The sequence below is a fragment of the Anguilla rostrata genome, chromosome 16, assembly GCF_018555375.3.
Source record: "Anguilla rostrata isolate EN2019 chromosome 16, ASM1855537v3, whole genome shotgun sequence".
NCBI lineage: Eukaryota > Metazoa > Chordata > Actinopteri > Anguilliformes > Anguillidae > Anguilla > Anguilla rostrata.
Window position 1 is genome coordinate 28,219,283 of NC_057948.1, and position 14,913 is coordinate 28,234,195.

At 37.4% G+C, this 14,913-nt stretch overlaps 1 protein-coding gene across 4 annotated transcripts in view; it reads left to right on the plus strand.

The window, feature by feature from the left end:
• Positions 1-10,735: 10,735 nt before the first annotated feature.
• Positions 10,736-14,913, plus strand: part of nfat5b (nuclear factor of activated T cells 5b) — a 52,204-nt gene continuing 48,026 nt past the window's right edge. For 2 of the 4 annotated variants that reach the window (XM_064312848.1, XM_064312849.1), the window contains exon 1: positions 10,736-11,078. In XM_064312848.1, the coding sequence (XP_064168918.1) occupies positions 11,006-11,078 (73 nt within the window). In that variant the 5' untranslated portion in view covers positions 10,736-11,005. Of the gene's footprint in view, positions 11,079-13,887; positions 13,983-14,913 lie in introns of all 4 variants that reach the window. The other 2 variants (XM_064312850.1, XM_064312851.1) reach the window with 2 other exon arrangements.

Consider the following 14,913-nt stretch of genomic DNA (forward strand, 5'->3'; position numbering starts at 1 on the left):
CCCGTTACTGCCATCTACTGCGTTGGAAGTCTAACAGTCACATTTCAGTAATATTCTGAAGTTTGAGTAAGAAAAAAAATATATACGTATTATTTATAATATTTTACTTGAATAGATAAATAAATAAAGCACAGATAGAGTAAGATTTCGGTAATCTGACACAATAACGGAATTATTGCATTTATTACTGTTATTGTTTTGTAATATATAATACTGCATTTGAATATTACATATTCATTTAAGATATGTATTCCTTAATTGGTGCCAACAGATGATAGCACATGAGCGGAAAAAGTCGGACTTATCTCACACCCAGATGAGAGAAATCTAACATTTCACTGAGCTAAAATTCCTCAGAAAATGTTGTTTTCCTCAACAACATTTGTGTCACAATTATTATCTTTCTAACAAAATCTAAAATATGTATATTATATTTTTTAAGATTACTTTTTCAGTAAAGTCCATTTATACAGTCTTTACAATAGTCTTTACAAACTCTTAAGTGGTCAACATTGACTTCCTGTTTCACTGGGGTATATATGAAATCACATATATGCTAAACGCCCTTCAATATCCATTAACACGAGGAAGGTCAGGAAGCACAAAAATGAAATATTAGACATATTAACTTTCTGGAAATCTGGAAATGCCTATAAAATAGCTCAATTCATGAAAATACCCATATCTACTATTTGGGCAATAACAAAGATGCTTAAAAGAAAATGAGCTGTGATGGATTTGCCTGAAAGAGGACATAAATGTATTTTGTCCTCGTGCACAGTGAGGAAAATGGTTGGATAGCAAAAATTAAAAAATTAAAAATTCTCTAAGAATCCCAGTTGTAACAAGTTGAATTATTGGACTTAGGTTATATGATCAGATGAGACCAAAACAGAGCTTTTTGGGTGGAGTTAGCCTAAAAAGAGGTCAAACAGAGAAGAACCTAATCCCTGCTGTGAAGTATGGTGGCGGATCTGTGATGTTGTGAGGCCGCTTTGCTTCCAAAGGCTCTGGGAAACTTGTTAGGATACATGGCATGGTGGACGTCAAGAACCAAAGTCTTCGACCAGGAGGCTAAAACTGGGTCATGATTGGATCTTCCAGTGTAAGAATGATTCCTCCTCCAAATCCACAATAAATGCATAACTGACCACAGAATTAAGCTTTTACAATGGCCATCTCAGTCCTGACTTAAACAAGCTGTGGAGGAGCTGAAGAGGAAAGTCCACAATTGAAGACCAACTACACTGACGGATCTAGAGGGATTCTCCATGGAGGAAAGGTCTCAAATCCCTTGCTATAGTTTTTCCACCTTATCAAACATTATAGGGGAATATCCAGTCTTTACAAAGTAAAAGTGCACAAAGTACTAAATGCTGGGGTGTTAAAAATTATGATTGACTTCAGAGCAATGTTGTACCTATAAGACAATATCATTTTCTCATATTTCTGAGCAAAACAAGCATTACATAAAAAATAAAGTGAATCTCTATCCAGTCTGAGGATCTATCTCCATTTTCAGCATTCGGCATTAGTAGCACCATCTCTCTTTGAATTATGATTTGTTTTTAGCTGATGACTATGTTAGATTGCATCTAGTGTATTGTCAACAAGCCAGTTGTTTATTGCAAAAAAGGCAATGACAAAAATCTAAAACTGTCATAAAACAAAATTCCTTTTCAGCACATGTTTATGGAACAACATATTCTCAGTATTTGTATTTAACGATGAGACACATACAGGAATACCCAGTTGAGCAAACCCTGAAATAAATATATAAATAAAGTATCTTTCACAAAATAACCACTAGATGTCTGTCTAACAGAAGCTAATATGGTCAAAGCAAGACCTCTGCAAATGCATGCTACTCAAAACAAGATCTTTAACATGGGTGATTCAGGTGCCTGTTGAAAAGCAAACTGGTTCAGATATAAGAGCAATAGGCCATGTAATCTTGTAAAATTATCTAGGATTTTGCATTTACATTTTTAACAACATTATTGCTGTACTTAAAAAAACATTATAATACTATTTACAGGCTTTCGTTCAGAAGCAATTATTTTATGTTTTGTTGATTTAGCAGATGCTCTTGTCCAGAGACTGGCAAAGATTACTTTTAAAATACAGTCCATTTATACAGCTGAATAATTTTCCCTGATTTAATTCAGATTAAAGAAGTACCTTCCTTAAGGGTACAACAGCAATGCCTACAGAGGAATCCAACCTGCAGCCTTAGAGTTGCAATCATGATGGAATAACTGGAACAATGTTTTCAATAACCTTAACTGATAGAACAAAGGATGCAGGTATCTGCTGTAGATTTGAAAAAAGGGGAAATTATGGGTTAGTAAGGGTTAAAAACATTTTATTTGTAAGTAAGCTGGTAAAGGCTTTGCAGATTAATGTTTTTTTGAGTGTAAACTGACTGCTCGTTACTTCTCTTGGCCAGGGCTCCCTTGAAAATGAGATGGAAATTGCAATGCAATTCACCTGGTAAAATAAAGGAGAAATACACTATATGACCAAAAGTATCTGGACATCCCAGTGTATTAGCAGTTGTATATTAACAATGTGAAACCCTGGCTAATGAACAGTCACATAGCCTGTTACTAATTTATGTGGATTTTCTGCAATGGGCATGCTTATTACCACCAATTCTTACCAAACGCTGAAAATAAATGTGTCATACAATGTTGGGCAATTGCCAATTTTATACTGTTAATTAATTTTTGAAAACTAAGTCAAAATAATCTTCTAATATATTTATTGCTCCTAAATGCACATGTAAATGAGGTGGTTGTCATTTAGCTACGAAAAAGAACCATGATTTGTGTGTGTGTGTATGTGTGTGTAATATTGTAATATTGAATGTAAATTTTTGGCAATAGAATGAACGTGAATGCAATTCCACAATTAGAATTTTTAAATGAATGAACAATAATTATAAATATATATAAGTATCTGGACACCCCTTAGTCTGGGGCTGTTTTTCATGGTTTGGACTAGGCCCCTTAGTTCCAGTGAAAGCAAATCTTAATGCTATGGCATACAATCACATTCTGGGCAATTCCATGCTTCCCCAACAGTTTGGGGAAGGCCTGCTCCTCTTTCAGCATGACAATGCCCCCGAGCACACAACAAGGTCGATACAGAAAGGGTTTTGTCAAGAACAGTGTGGAAGAACTTGCCTGGCCTGCATTGAACCCTGACCTTAACTCCATCCAAAACCATTGGGAACAATTGAAAAGCCACCTGCAAACCAGGCCTAATCGCCCAATCAGTGCTTGACCTCACTAATGCTCTTCTGGCTGAATGGAAGCAAATCCCTGCAGCAATGCTCCAACATCGAGTATAAAGCATTCCCAGAAGACTAGATGTTGTTATAGCAGCAAAGGGTGGACCAACTCTATATTAATGCCCTTAATTTTGGATGAGATGTTGGATGCCAGGTCCCACATTGGCCTTGTAGTGTACATTTTTGAATCTTTGCGAAGCTCTAAAGTGAGATACTCAGTGTGGAATTGCAGGAGTTAATGATACCCTGGCCTTGTCTGCTGCTTTAACTCCCCTTCAGCTCTGGTCCCGTGTTCATATTGCCAAACACAGGCCTGACCTGCTTTTCACTTTATCTTTTTAGATCCTTAATATCTAATGAAAGAATGTCGTTACCAAATGTTTTTGTTAAAAGATATTAGCCCAGGCCTTATTGTCAGACTTTGTTGGCAGAGACATGGTGGAGGGTGTCTTTGATAAGATTTGTTTTTATCCAGTGGACCATACTTAAATTTTTGTCCTTGGAAGGCATTGGATTGCCAGCTTTATACTGTATATTACTGAATTTTGGCTTGAAAAAACTTTATAAATTTAACAAAACGCTGGTTAATTCCCAGGTGAAGCCTATTACCATACAAGCTGAGAAATAAAGGTACAGTGGAGGTATATTTATGTTCCTAAGGGAACAAATTTCCCAAATGTTCCCTGAAAGTACAGTAATGTAATTTGAGTACTAATACAGTAAGTACCTTTTACAAGAAAGAAAGGTACAAATTAATCATGTATTTCTGGCTAGCGGCACAGGTTTATATTACCATAAGGCACCACCCCAGCGACAAGCATTTGTATCTTTATAGGCACTTTTTCATACTTTTGTTCAGAGTGTAGTTCAGAGTCATGTGGTCCTTGTAGATCTTCTCATACTGTTCTGCTCTGAAAATGGACTACTCAAATACTTGTCTATGTTGTCTTATCTCATGGTTGCCTGGCCAATCACAGGTCAGAACCAGAAGTTTATACAGGAGTGTCCAAAACAAGAATAATTTTTTTTTAACTCAACTCTTAGACCTGCTTCTCAGCCCTTGATATTTTCAACATCTCATATGACAGGCCACTCCCAGCAAGGGGCAAGAGAGTCATTGGGGTTTTGCCCTGTGAGTTCTTGGACAGTGGTCATTTCCCAATAGCCCTGCCCTGACAGTTTGCATTTTACCAATGATATCATAGGAAAGATCTATGCCCTTTTATGGGACATAGCGAAGGAGTTAACCATGGTTTTTCAGCCATGTATCTTGGCCACTAACCATGAGCACTTTCTCCCAGCAAACCAATGAAGATGAAATAAATGTAATTAGCTTCCATTGGCAATCCTTTTGCTGGAAGAGACAGTTATACATCTAATGGATTCTCGCTGAAAAGATCAGCAGATTGCTGGGGTCGGGGACATTGTGTTTCTCACTGTTCCTCATGGAAGACTGACCTGTGACTTTATTTCCATGTATGAAATTATTAAAGTTGGAAGGAAGAAAATGTCAGGAGAAAAGAGGCTCAAATAAAATAAAAAACATTAAACATCAAGGGGAGCACCCTGAAATCTGGCCTTCTCCTCCTTCAATAGACAGGGAACATGTAAACTTTAAAGGGCTCGTGATACAACTGTAGCTTAACTGTAGTTAATATCCAGTGCCTAATGAATTTTGACAATTTTTTGTTATAATTGTCTTAATAATGATTGGACATCCCCCACAACCTTGTATTTTAAGACAATAAAGTTATAAAAACAGAGTACAACATGCCTATCTCCTTGAGACAGCCCTGCTTGGAAAATGAATGTCATTTCTTGTTTTTGTTATTTCAGTGGTAAAACATATACATGCTATGCGCTGTGTCAGCGGTTATTTACCTTATTTTGATGAAGACTCATACTTTCTATAGGTTTTGTAATGTCTTAGTGCTATTACATTCTGTCTTGAGTCACCCCCCCCCACCCCCCACCTCCCACCACAAATGTGAAAGTCTACCCCTTTTTGGATAGTAGAATTCCTGTTTTTCAACTTAGCAGCTGAAGGACAAGGTTTAGCAGGATATGTGATAAACCAATATTGTTTTCACAATGAGTGACTGACATAGACCGACCAACCACGACTGCAAAAACAACACTGGGACAGTCAGCAAACATCTCTGGCACCATGGATACAACAGAAAGACAAAGCCCTTGGTAGTGGTGCTGGGTACCTGATGAAAAACAACATAATTAAATTCTCACATGGTGGAGAACCTTGGAAGAAATACAAAATGTGCAGATGCTTCTGAAATGAACATTCTTTTCATTTGAATCAGTCTTGTAATTTACATTCTATGCAAAAAAAAGAAAAAAAAACTCTCTTGTAGTAAATAAACTTCTGAGATCTTCTGACCTTTTTTTCCATTAGGAGAACACGACTTGCAGTGAGATAGTCTGGTGGCTATGTAAATACAGCAAGAATGGCAGCATATGTAAAAGCATATTTTACTTTCACTGTCCCACTTATTTTGCCAAGGTTTAGTATGCAAAGCTAAATCAGATTTACCTAAATTATTTCTTTACTAAAGGTCTCACAGACAAACATCTAAACCAATTCTGTTTCATCAATAATTCCAAAGGTATTTTCAGTGCCTGTGTCTTTAACGCGGAAGTGTGTGATGAATGACAATGAAGGAAACAATAACATTCTGAAAAAAACTCACACGCATCTCAACATAAATATGCAGTGATGCAACCTAGTCCCATGATCCAGTCATCAGATTTCAGCAATGGCTTCATTGTTGCTGTAATTCCAACATTTCCAATGCAACCCACTGCATTTTTTTGGACAAAAATACTGCTCTGTGGTCTGTGTTAAATGTATTATCTGACACACTTGACCAGTAAACTGTACACCGCAGTGCATTCATTTCACCAAATATGTTAAGTATTCACCACATGCACTAAACCACTGGCCTTTACGGGTGGCATTCAAATGGCTGATTTAAAAGATCCCTGCTTGGGAACTACCAATTAGAGTAACTCAGTGGTGCTTATGCAGTTGGTTGTTCAAAGCCAAGGTTGTGTGAGTTACTGCTGAGAACAGAATTAGCAGGAACACTGCCATGCCATCCAGAGACCTGTCAGGAGAAGTGAGAGTGGGAGAAAGGCACCGGAGCTGCTAGAGAAATGAGAACGGGGTCTTCCCAGAGGACTGCAGTACACAAAGAGAGCATGTGACATGACTCTAAATCCAGACAACAGCTCTGTGCTCAGCGAGATGACAAATGAGAAAGATATTCCAAAATTCCACTTGTGAAAACTTTTTTCTTCGAACCCAGATTGTACTGACATGAGATGCACGTGCAGTAGTTGCATAGAGACATCAGAACACTGACCCCTAGTTTTTAAAAGACAGCATACAGGCCTGGTCTCATTCATTCGGAGCTTCATACAGGCTGGTAGAAAGCAGAGAGGGTAACAGATTGAAAAGGGATGGCATCTTCAATGATGCAGCGGTGGGGATTGAAGACCCTCCCAAGAGATTCACAGATGGTTTGAACCAGCTACCGCATATACAGTACCACATGTCTTACCTGTATCATATAGGATTTTCAACAGTCAACACACACTTGTCTTCATATCAAATAATGGTCTCACTTTGGCGTTAGTTTATTTCATAAAATTATTTTAAGTGTGGCGCATAACATAATTAGGACATGAGTGCCTCTTGTATTCTTTTTTACTGGAAAGTATACATAGACATGTGCATCCCATCTATGTACACAGAGGGGAGCTGTCCTAATGTGTGACTCAATGTTCAGCATAACATTATAACTGTTACATTCTAAGAAAAGTACATTTCATAAATAAATAGGAAAGCATTTTAACATTAAAATGACTAACCGCCAGCAGCAGGCACTCATTTCATACCACCCTCTGACAACAAATATTTCTGCCACTGTTTTTTTCGCTTGTGTGAATCATAGCCAGCCAATAACTGCATTACTGTGTCAAATCTATAAACTGCAACAGTGGATCAAAGGCTATAGAACCGCTTCTCATATGTTCCCCAAAGACTCATAGTCATATGAAGAGGAAATAATCATTCTTTGCGTCCTCATATTTTATTGCTTTCCTTTTTACAATGAAATTCAAAAATACATAAACATACTGTATGTCCTAGCCATATTTAAGGTATCTTTGCGCAGGGATGAAACTAACATAGCAATTCACATGAACATGTTATATTCTATGTTGCTGAAATTATAACGAAATCTACATATCACTACAACAGCTCAGTTGACATACTCATAACGAAAGGATAAAATTAATAGAATTGGCATTTTCAGTGCCAGCATTAACATATTTAATCAACTCTAGGTAATCAAGTCTTTCCAGTTTCACCTTATTTTATTTTGATTTATCTTTTCTTTAACCAGGAAAATAAGTGAAAATATGCCTTATGGTTCATCTCATATACCCTACTTCATATATTGTTTGTAAAAATGGCTCAAATATACTTGTGTATCACACTTTTCATATTTTTAAAACTATTGCTTGTCAAAGACAAATCACACGCATTAAAACATGCAATTTAAATTTGCATAGATACAAATATAATTCCAAACATATGCATAAGTTTGGGGAAAACCATGTCACCCCCAATATTTTCATATGAATGAATTGCTAGGCAAGCTAGTATTCTTGTGAGACATGACATTTCACTTTGTTGTCCAGCAGTGTGCCTGCCCCAAAGCTGAAATGAAACCTACGCCTACGCTTCCAAATAAATTCACAGAGATCATCTCTGCATTTAATGATCATGACTGATTTTGTTCAGTGGTCGGTGGTAAATCCACAGTTGAGTGCAAATGCGTTCTCAGCCTTGGCGAAATAAACTGTCATTGTAAGCAAAACACCCTTGATGAATATAGATGTCAGAGATCAATTTGATTCATCGAACCTTGATTGGTTGCCACACTGAATTCTGAAACTGTCATGGAATACCTGTAGACCAATGTTTGCAGATACTAGGCCAGTAACTTTACAATTGAATTGAATGAACAGTATCTGTGCAAAAAACATCACAGTCCCTTTGGGTTGTATTGCCCATAAAGAATGTATTGATTGTAAAAGTAATTACATTTTTAAAATTATTATTAATGATATTTAATGTGCATCATGTAGTCTTTATATTTCTAAAGTGTCACTCAAATTTATAGTGGTTTTCCATAATGCCAAATACAGTCAACTCAGTTCTAAATGGTATTTTAACTCGCTTAGAAGTGAGTTGTAAATTATTATATAGGGATTTAATAGACAAATGAGCAGCAAATATTACACATAGCAACTGCAAATACACATTGAGCTATTAATAATTTACTGCGGATTCAAACAGTTAAATAAATATTCGGCTCACCTTAAACTAATATTACACACACCGATTTTTATGCATAACACTTTACAATATATATCAAAATGCATATTATTTATAGATTCAGGACGTTATTGTTTCACTTTACAAATATGGCTTCATTAAAATATGGCTTTATTACATGCACACACAATAATATTATCTTCATTACAGAACACCTTGTTTGTAAATAGTAACCATATAGAGCTATTTTCTCTGAACGGTGGCACAGGGTTTGAGGAGGCCTGATGTAGAATCCTGTTTTGATTTGTGAAAATAAATATTCATTCCAAACAGCTGCAAGGTGCAACTGAACAGTAAAACTCAATCTTGGCACCCCCATTTCATCTCTCTTATGTCAACTTCATAAGAAATCAGACTGAAAACATTACTTATATGTTCCACTCATACTTAACCATTCTAAAGTGTCCAAGGGATCATAAGTACAACTGATGACCACAACTTCCAAAACAATCTTGATGTTCTCCACATACAATACTCAATGACCCATGGTCAGATAAATTATATTATTTTATATGTATATTCTATTCATAACTTAATCACAAGATAATTTGTTTGAGATAATGTGCAAACAATGCTTATTTGAACTGTGTTCTCATGAATGTACTACATTCTTGAATAAGGTGGGAGGGGTTAGGAATTTGAGAACCAAATGCGCTGGCTAGTCAAATGTCAGCATGCCTAAACTTCCCCTGTTTTTCACTTGTAGGCCACTAATTATGTGGGTGTGGGTAGAATTAACCAGAAAGTGTTGTAGAACTCAATGCTTCTTTTCAAATTTTCAAAGTCAAACTTACAATAATAAACTACAATGCCTGGACCTTAGTAAAGGTGTTTCTATTGCAAACACAGCCAAAGTTTAGTGGAGGAACTCCTGAAGAACTTTGTGTACATAATCAACAATGTTAACCTACAGACTGTAGATTATCTGTTGGGATCATCTTGCCATTGAATACTTCTGAAAGTTAAGATAATTTAATGATTTGTGTGAGGAGAATTATCAAATGACAGTAAGATAGATTGAGAGAGACAGATAGACACATAGATAGATAGATATTGTATTCAGCCCCCAGTGGAAATTTGGTTGTCTCACAGCACAAAACAATTGACGTCAAAGACAATGCTAAATAAATCAGAATCTTTTTCATGCCAACTTCTGGCCTTAATGACATAATCAGCCTTAACATTTGCATCATCTGACATTTTAGCTACATTTCTTGATAAACACATGAATAATAGCCAAAGACTGTTCCTGTGTCCCCATATGAAACGTTTTACTGTGATCTTATCTCAGAGTGAACCAGTGTTGATGTACACAGCCAAGTGGCTCATTTAGCCAAGATAACTGGCGGACACAAAAACTTGCATACACACAGGCCCTCCAGAACGGGAATTGCCCATCCCTGCCCTCGTGTTATTAAAAGTGCAAAATGAAGCAGGTATGGAGAAGAACCTAATAGGTTGAGTGGAACACTTGGGAGTTGTGAAATGACCAAAATAAGAGTACATCATCAGGACAGGGTCTTCTTCTCCATCCTGTTCAGAACTACAACATAAATGGTCTCCAGAGGCCCTTCTGATGTGGAGCTAATCTTTTTTTATGACATTATTCAGCCTATAAAGGTCACTCTTCTGTACATTGCCCCAAATCCCTGCATACAAAAGCATACAACCGGTGACAACTCTGTGATGAAACATCTTGTTACACACATTAAAAGCTATCCGTGTGCCATCGCAATTTTAAAAAGTGAGTTTACTAAAAATATTTTGCCTAAATTTTAAATTGGAATTAAATTCGACTGTTCACTTTCCTTTCATAACACTCAATTTCACGTAAAGCAATCAATTAATTAAGGACTACTATGTCAACCAAAATAAACAATAAACAAAACGAACAAGAAGCTTCATCAAAAACTGAAGTTATTCATCACTGAATTCTACGGTCCTTGTAATCTGTTAAAGACTGTCATGTGACAGGCTTCTGCCCACTTCTCATCATTGACGCGCCTGCGTGAGTGGGAGGAGTCGCAAAGAAAATAGAGGAACGTAGCTACTGACTGAGTAATAAGTGTGGAAGCGTTGTCAGTTTTGAAAGGGATAGAGAAAGAAACGCAGCTAGTTACTCATATTTCAGTATACAGTTGAGTAAAGGTACATTTGCGTTTTTCTTACTTTTCTGTTTTCATTTCTTCAACTTTTATTCCTACATCTTTTCAACATTACAGCGATCGCTAGTCTGTTACATTTCTTATCAAGAGGGTGTCCGATTTCCCCTCCTCAGAGGCATTGCGATGCCCTCTGATTTCATATCGCTGCTCAGCGCTGATCTCGACCTTAATTCCCCAAAATCGCTATATTCTAAAGGTAAAACCAAATTAATTATTTGACTGGTGAGCATGTTTGTGTTTGTCTGTGGGATGATTATCTGTTCGTCTTGTGTGGGCCTTATCTCTTTAACGTTACGATTCCATTTACTCTGAACGTGTGTGGTAGCTAGGCTAATTGGCTAGCTAACCTTGGCTAGCAAGTTACGAGTTTGTAGGCGTGTTGTGTGTTTTCGTAGCTAACGTTACGTTCACTCCATACCCAGAACGAAACAGTATGTTTACTTAAATTGACGTACATTAAAGTGGCTGGTGTCAATTATTTTGACTTTACGGACTCTGTTGACGTTTACCAGCTACGGCAGCTATTGTATTATTGTTAGACTAACATAGCTAGACTAGCCACGTTACATAGCTAGGCAACAGCAATAAATGATGTTGCTAGCAGCCTTGATCATTTTAGCATGTTAGCTGTAGAGAATGTAAGCAATTAGACTAACTGCTTGACAAATGATTTTGATCTGTAGCAGTTAGATCTAATGTTACTTCGTTTTCCTCCAACGTTTGAGTAACTTTGAAATCATGGATTGGTTAACCGTGGCTTGGCATGTATCTAGACTAATATTGGTGGTAATGTTGAAGTTGTGGCTTGCTAGGGTACTCATCTCTGAGAAGGAGGCGGAGCTGGCTAGTTAACGTAGCTAATAGTAATACTTTGGGGGACTGTTTCGGAGCCATAATCTGTTTTTCCGGGCAACGCTAGAAAGGGAATACTACTGAGAAAGTAAATGTAAGAGTACAATTGCCAACATATCTGTAATGATGAGATTATGTACATTATTTACGTACAAAGTTTAAGGCGAGTATTCGCTTACCTAGCGAGGTCTCATGTTAGCTAATGACTGTTCCTGAGAAAAATTCTGTTTTTTGGGGGGGTTTTTTTGGTATAAGATATGGTTCATGCTCTTGTATGCAAGCTGTGGAGCTAGTGTGATCTAGCTTTAATGGTGTATTTATTCTTAGTTCATGACTGCTGGGTTTGCACGATGTGCGCTAGGCTAGCACGCTCTCTGTGCCTGCTAGCATGGTAACGTTAATTTAACGTTGCTTTGACAGCTGACAGTCACCTGAATTGACTAAATCGGATGCACTGTAAACTATGGGCTGTACAGTACATTTCTTAGAACTTGTTTTGTGTTCAGGCTCGTGGGGCTTCTTGAAACATTAATTCAAGTATTGTTGATATTTGTAAAAGTTATTTGTAACGTTAATAAATAGGCTATTTGTAGTTGGGTTTCCAAATTTTAGGCTGAGATTAAAGCTAACGCACCCATCGACCTGTAAAATAATTCTGGCTAAAACCTACCTAGTGGAGCCAATCAGATTGCTGGATACTAGCTAACGTCAAAAGCTGTAAATTCCTTTTTCGGCTGCTCTGTGTATGTGAGTTCGTGCGTGCGTGCGTGCGTGCGTGCGTGAGAGAGAGAGAGAGAGAGAGAGAGAGAGAATAGTGTGACCGACTGACCTTCTCTGGTTTGAGGTCTTGTCGGCCATAAAGCAATGTCACCAATATCGGGCAGAATTATGTATCCTGTTAATTTTGTGTAAGTTAACTAGTTAGCTAAGTAATGTATCTAGATATGTAGCTTATCTGTTTATCAATAATTACATTGCTCCAGGGAAAAAACCCCCCACATTTGCAGAAGACTGAGGGACAGTACCGCATGTCATGGTTGTGTCCCAGAAAACACAGCACGTACAAATAACATTTCAGTAGCTATATTTTGGTCTGATTAAAACCCTATATTGGCAGCAGACTGGGTAACACCACCATATTTTATGGTAGTTCACAGAAAACATAACTGGCTTGTACAAATTAATTTCAGGTGGCTATATTTTGGACTGATTATTGTATTTATTCACAGTTTGTAGTTTTTATTCTAAAAATAAAACTGTCAAATTAATCCACTGATTTTTTGATCCACACCCCTGCTGAAAATTCCAGCTAAGACTAGTCTGGTCAAAGCTGGTCTGTAGGTAGTTCTAGCTAGTCTATGGTTGGTTAAAGCTGGTTAAGCTGGTAGAGTAAACTGGTGCCCAAACTGTTAGACTAGCCAGGTATAGGGTGGTCAGCTGGTTATTGCTTATTTTGTAACGTGTAGGCAAAACAGGCTTTGGGGGGTCCTCGTGTTTTTGTTTTGGAAATCCACAGACAGCACGAATCACGGTAAAGTTGGTAGCCTTATCACGTCATGGGTCCAGCAAATAAAATTCCCCTTATATTCCCAAAAATGTACTAATTCGGAGAAACATCAATAGAACGTTCATTGTCTGCTTACAGTGTTGACTGTTTAGCCTTTGCATACAAGCTGACAGTACTGCGTACATTGAAAATCTCTGGAGCAAGATGAGCCCACCTAAAAAGTACTGCCAGTGGGATCTGCTGTGCGCAAGCAATGACTTAACATGGAGGGCATAACATCCCAGTACACAGCTAGCCAGTGGCAAGCTATTATAGTGACGACTGAGAAGCATTTTAGACACTGAAGTTACGTTTCGAAAGGTAACTTAATTGGCAAAAATTATTCAAATTCAGTGAAGAACTTGATCCCATATTATATTCGTGAGCATCTAAATACATTCTCAAAAATATTATTTATTATTATTCAGTATGCTAATAAGTAAGGAGTAGGCCTAATTCTGAATAATAAATGTGGTATGTGAAATTGTGGAATGTGTTTGACATGTTGAATGGGGTGAAGTGTTTGAATAAAGCTTCAACCAGTGCCCCTCAATCAATGGATTAGTAAACTAGCTAGCTAATGTAGTTGTTTTCTACAATCTTTCAGACCTGCTGCTGCCAGAAGTGGCGTGGGAGTGGGAGAGAGTCACAAGGCGGAGGGAAAGGAAGCTAATTTCAGCACACTTCTTCCACAAGCATACAGTATATAATATATAGTATTTTATACCTTTAAAGACCCATAATATCATTTGGTTACCAAGTGTCCTGGAGTCTCCAAATGGCCTTTTTGGAAACTTGCCTAGACAGAGCTTGGGAAAAAAAAACAATACACAGTACTCATTTTTGGTGCTATTGTCATCAAATCTGAACCAGGATTTGTCCAGCATTGTGGCAGTGGCCCCATTGCGTTAAGCTGACCAGGCTCAGCCACAAACATCTGTATCTACTCAAAAAAATAAATAAAATAAATAATCTTTTGGGTGAGGAAAAAAACTATCACTGTGTTTGAGCTTCTGTTACTTTGTTTCTGTAATATTTAGAGTAATTCTGACTCTAGGAAAGCAAACTCCCAACTTGGGTTAGGCTACCTTTCAGAAGAGACCAGAATTATGCCCATAGCTGAAACGATTCAAGAATAGTATTTTGGATATGTCATTTTCAGACTTGTGTTAAAAAAGGAGTGCTACAGAAGGGGTTAAGCTGGAACTTTCTGCAGTATATATAATTCCAATATGTAATTTGAATATCAGCATGTAATTTTAATGCAAAGCCTCATACAGATAGACCATTAAAATCATTAAATGTTGATGTGTCCAGGGCCCATTCCTATGTTAGGGCTCGCTGGAAATGTTTTATAATTTAAGCATAAATAGCTATGTGTCAGTTGTGCCTGCACAGAAATTGGGCCATAGGGAAGGGGTGGGGACATGCCTCTGCTGACATATAAATTAAGCTATAGACTAGTGGGGGAAAAAAGCTATGCTAATGTGGGGGGGTTAAGAGGTTCAGCATGATAACTCCCAGAGGGTTTTCAGATAAGGTGAACTACCGTGTGAGAGGACACTATTACACGTTCAACACTAAAAGCTAGATCAACATATTACTCATGCTGTGTTTAAACTGGTAGTTACTC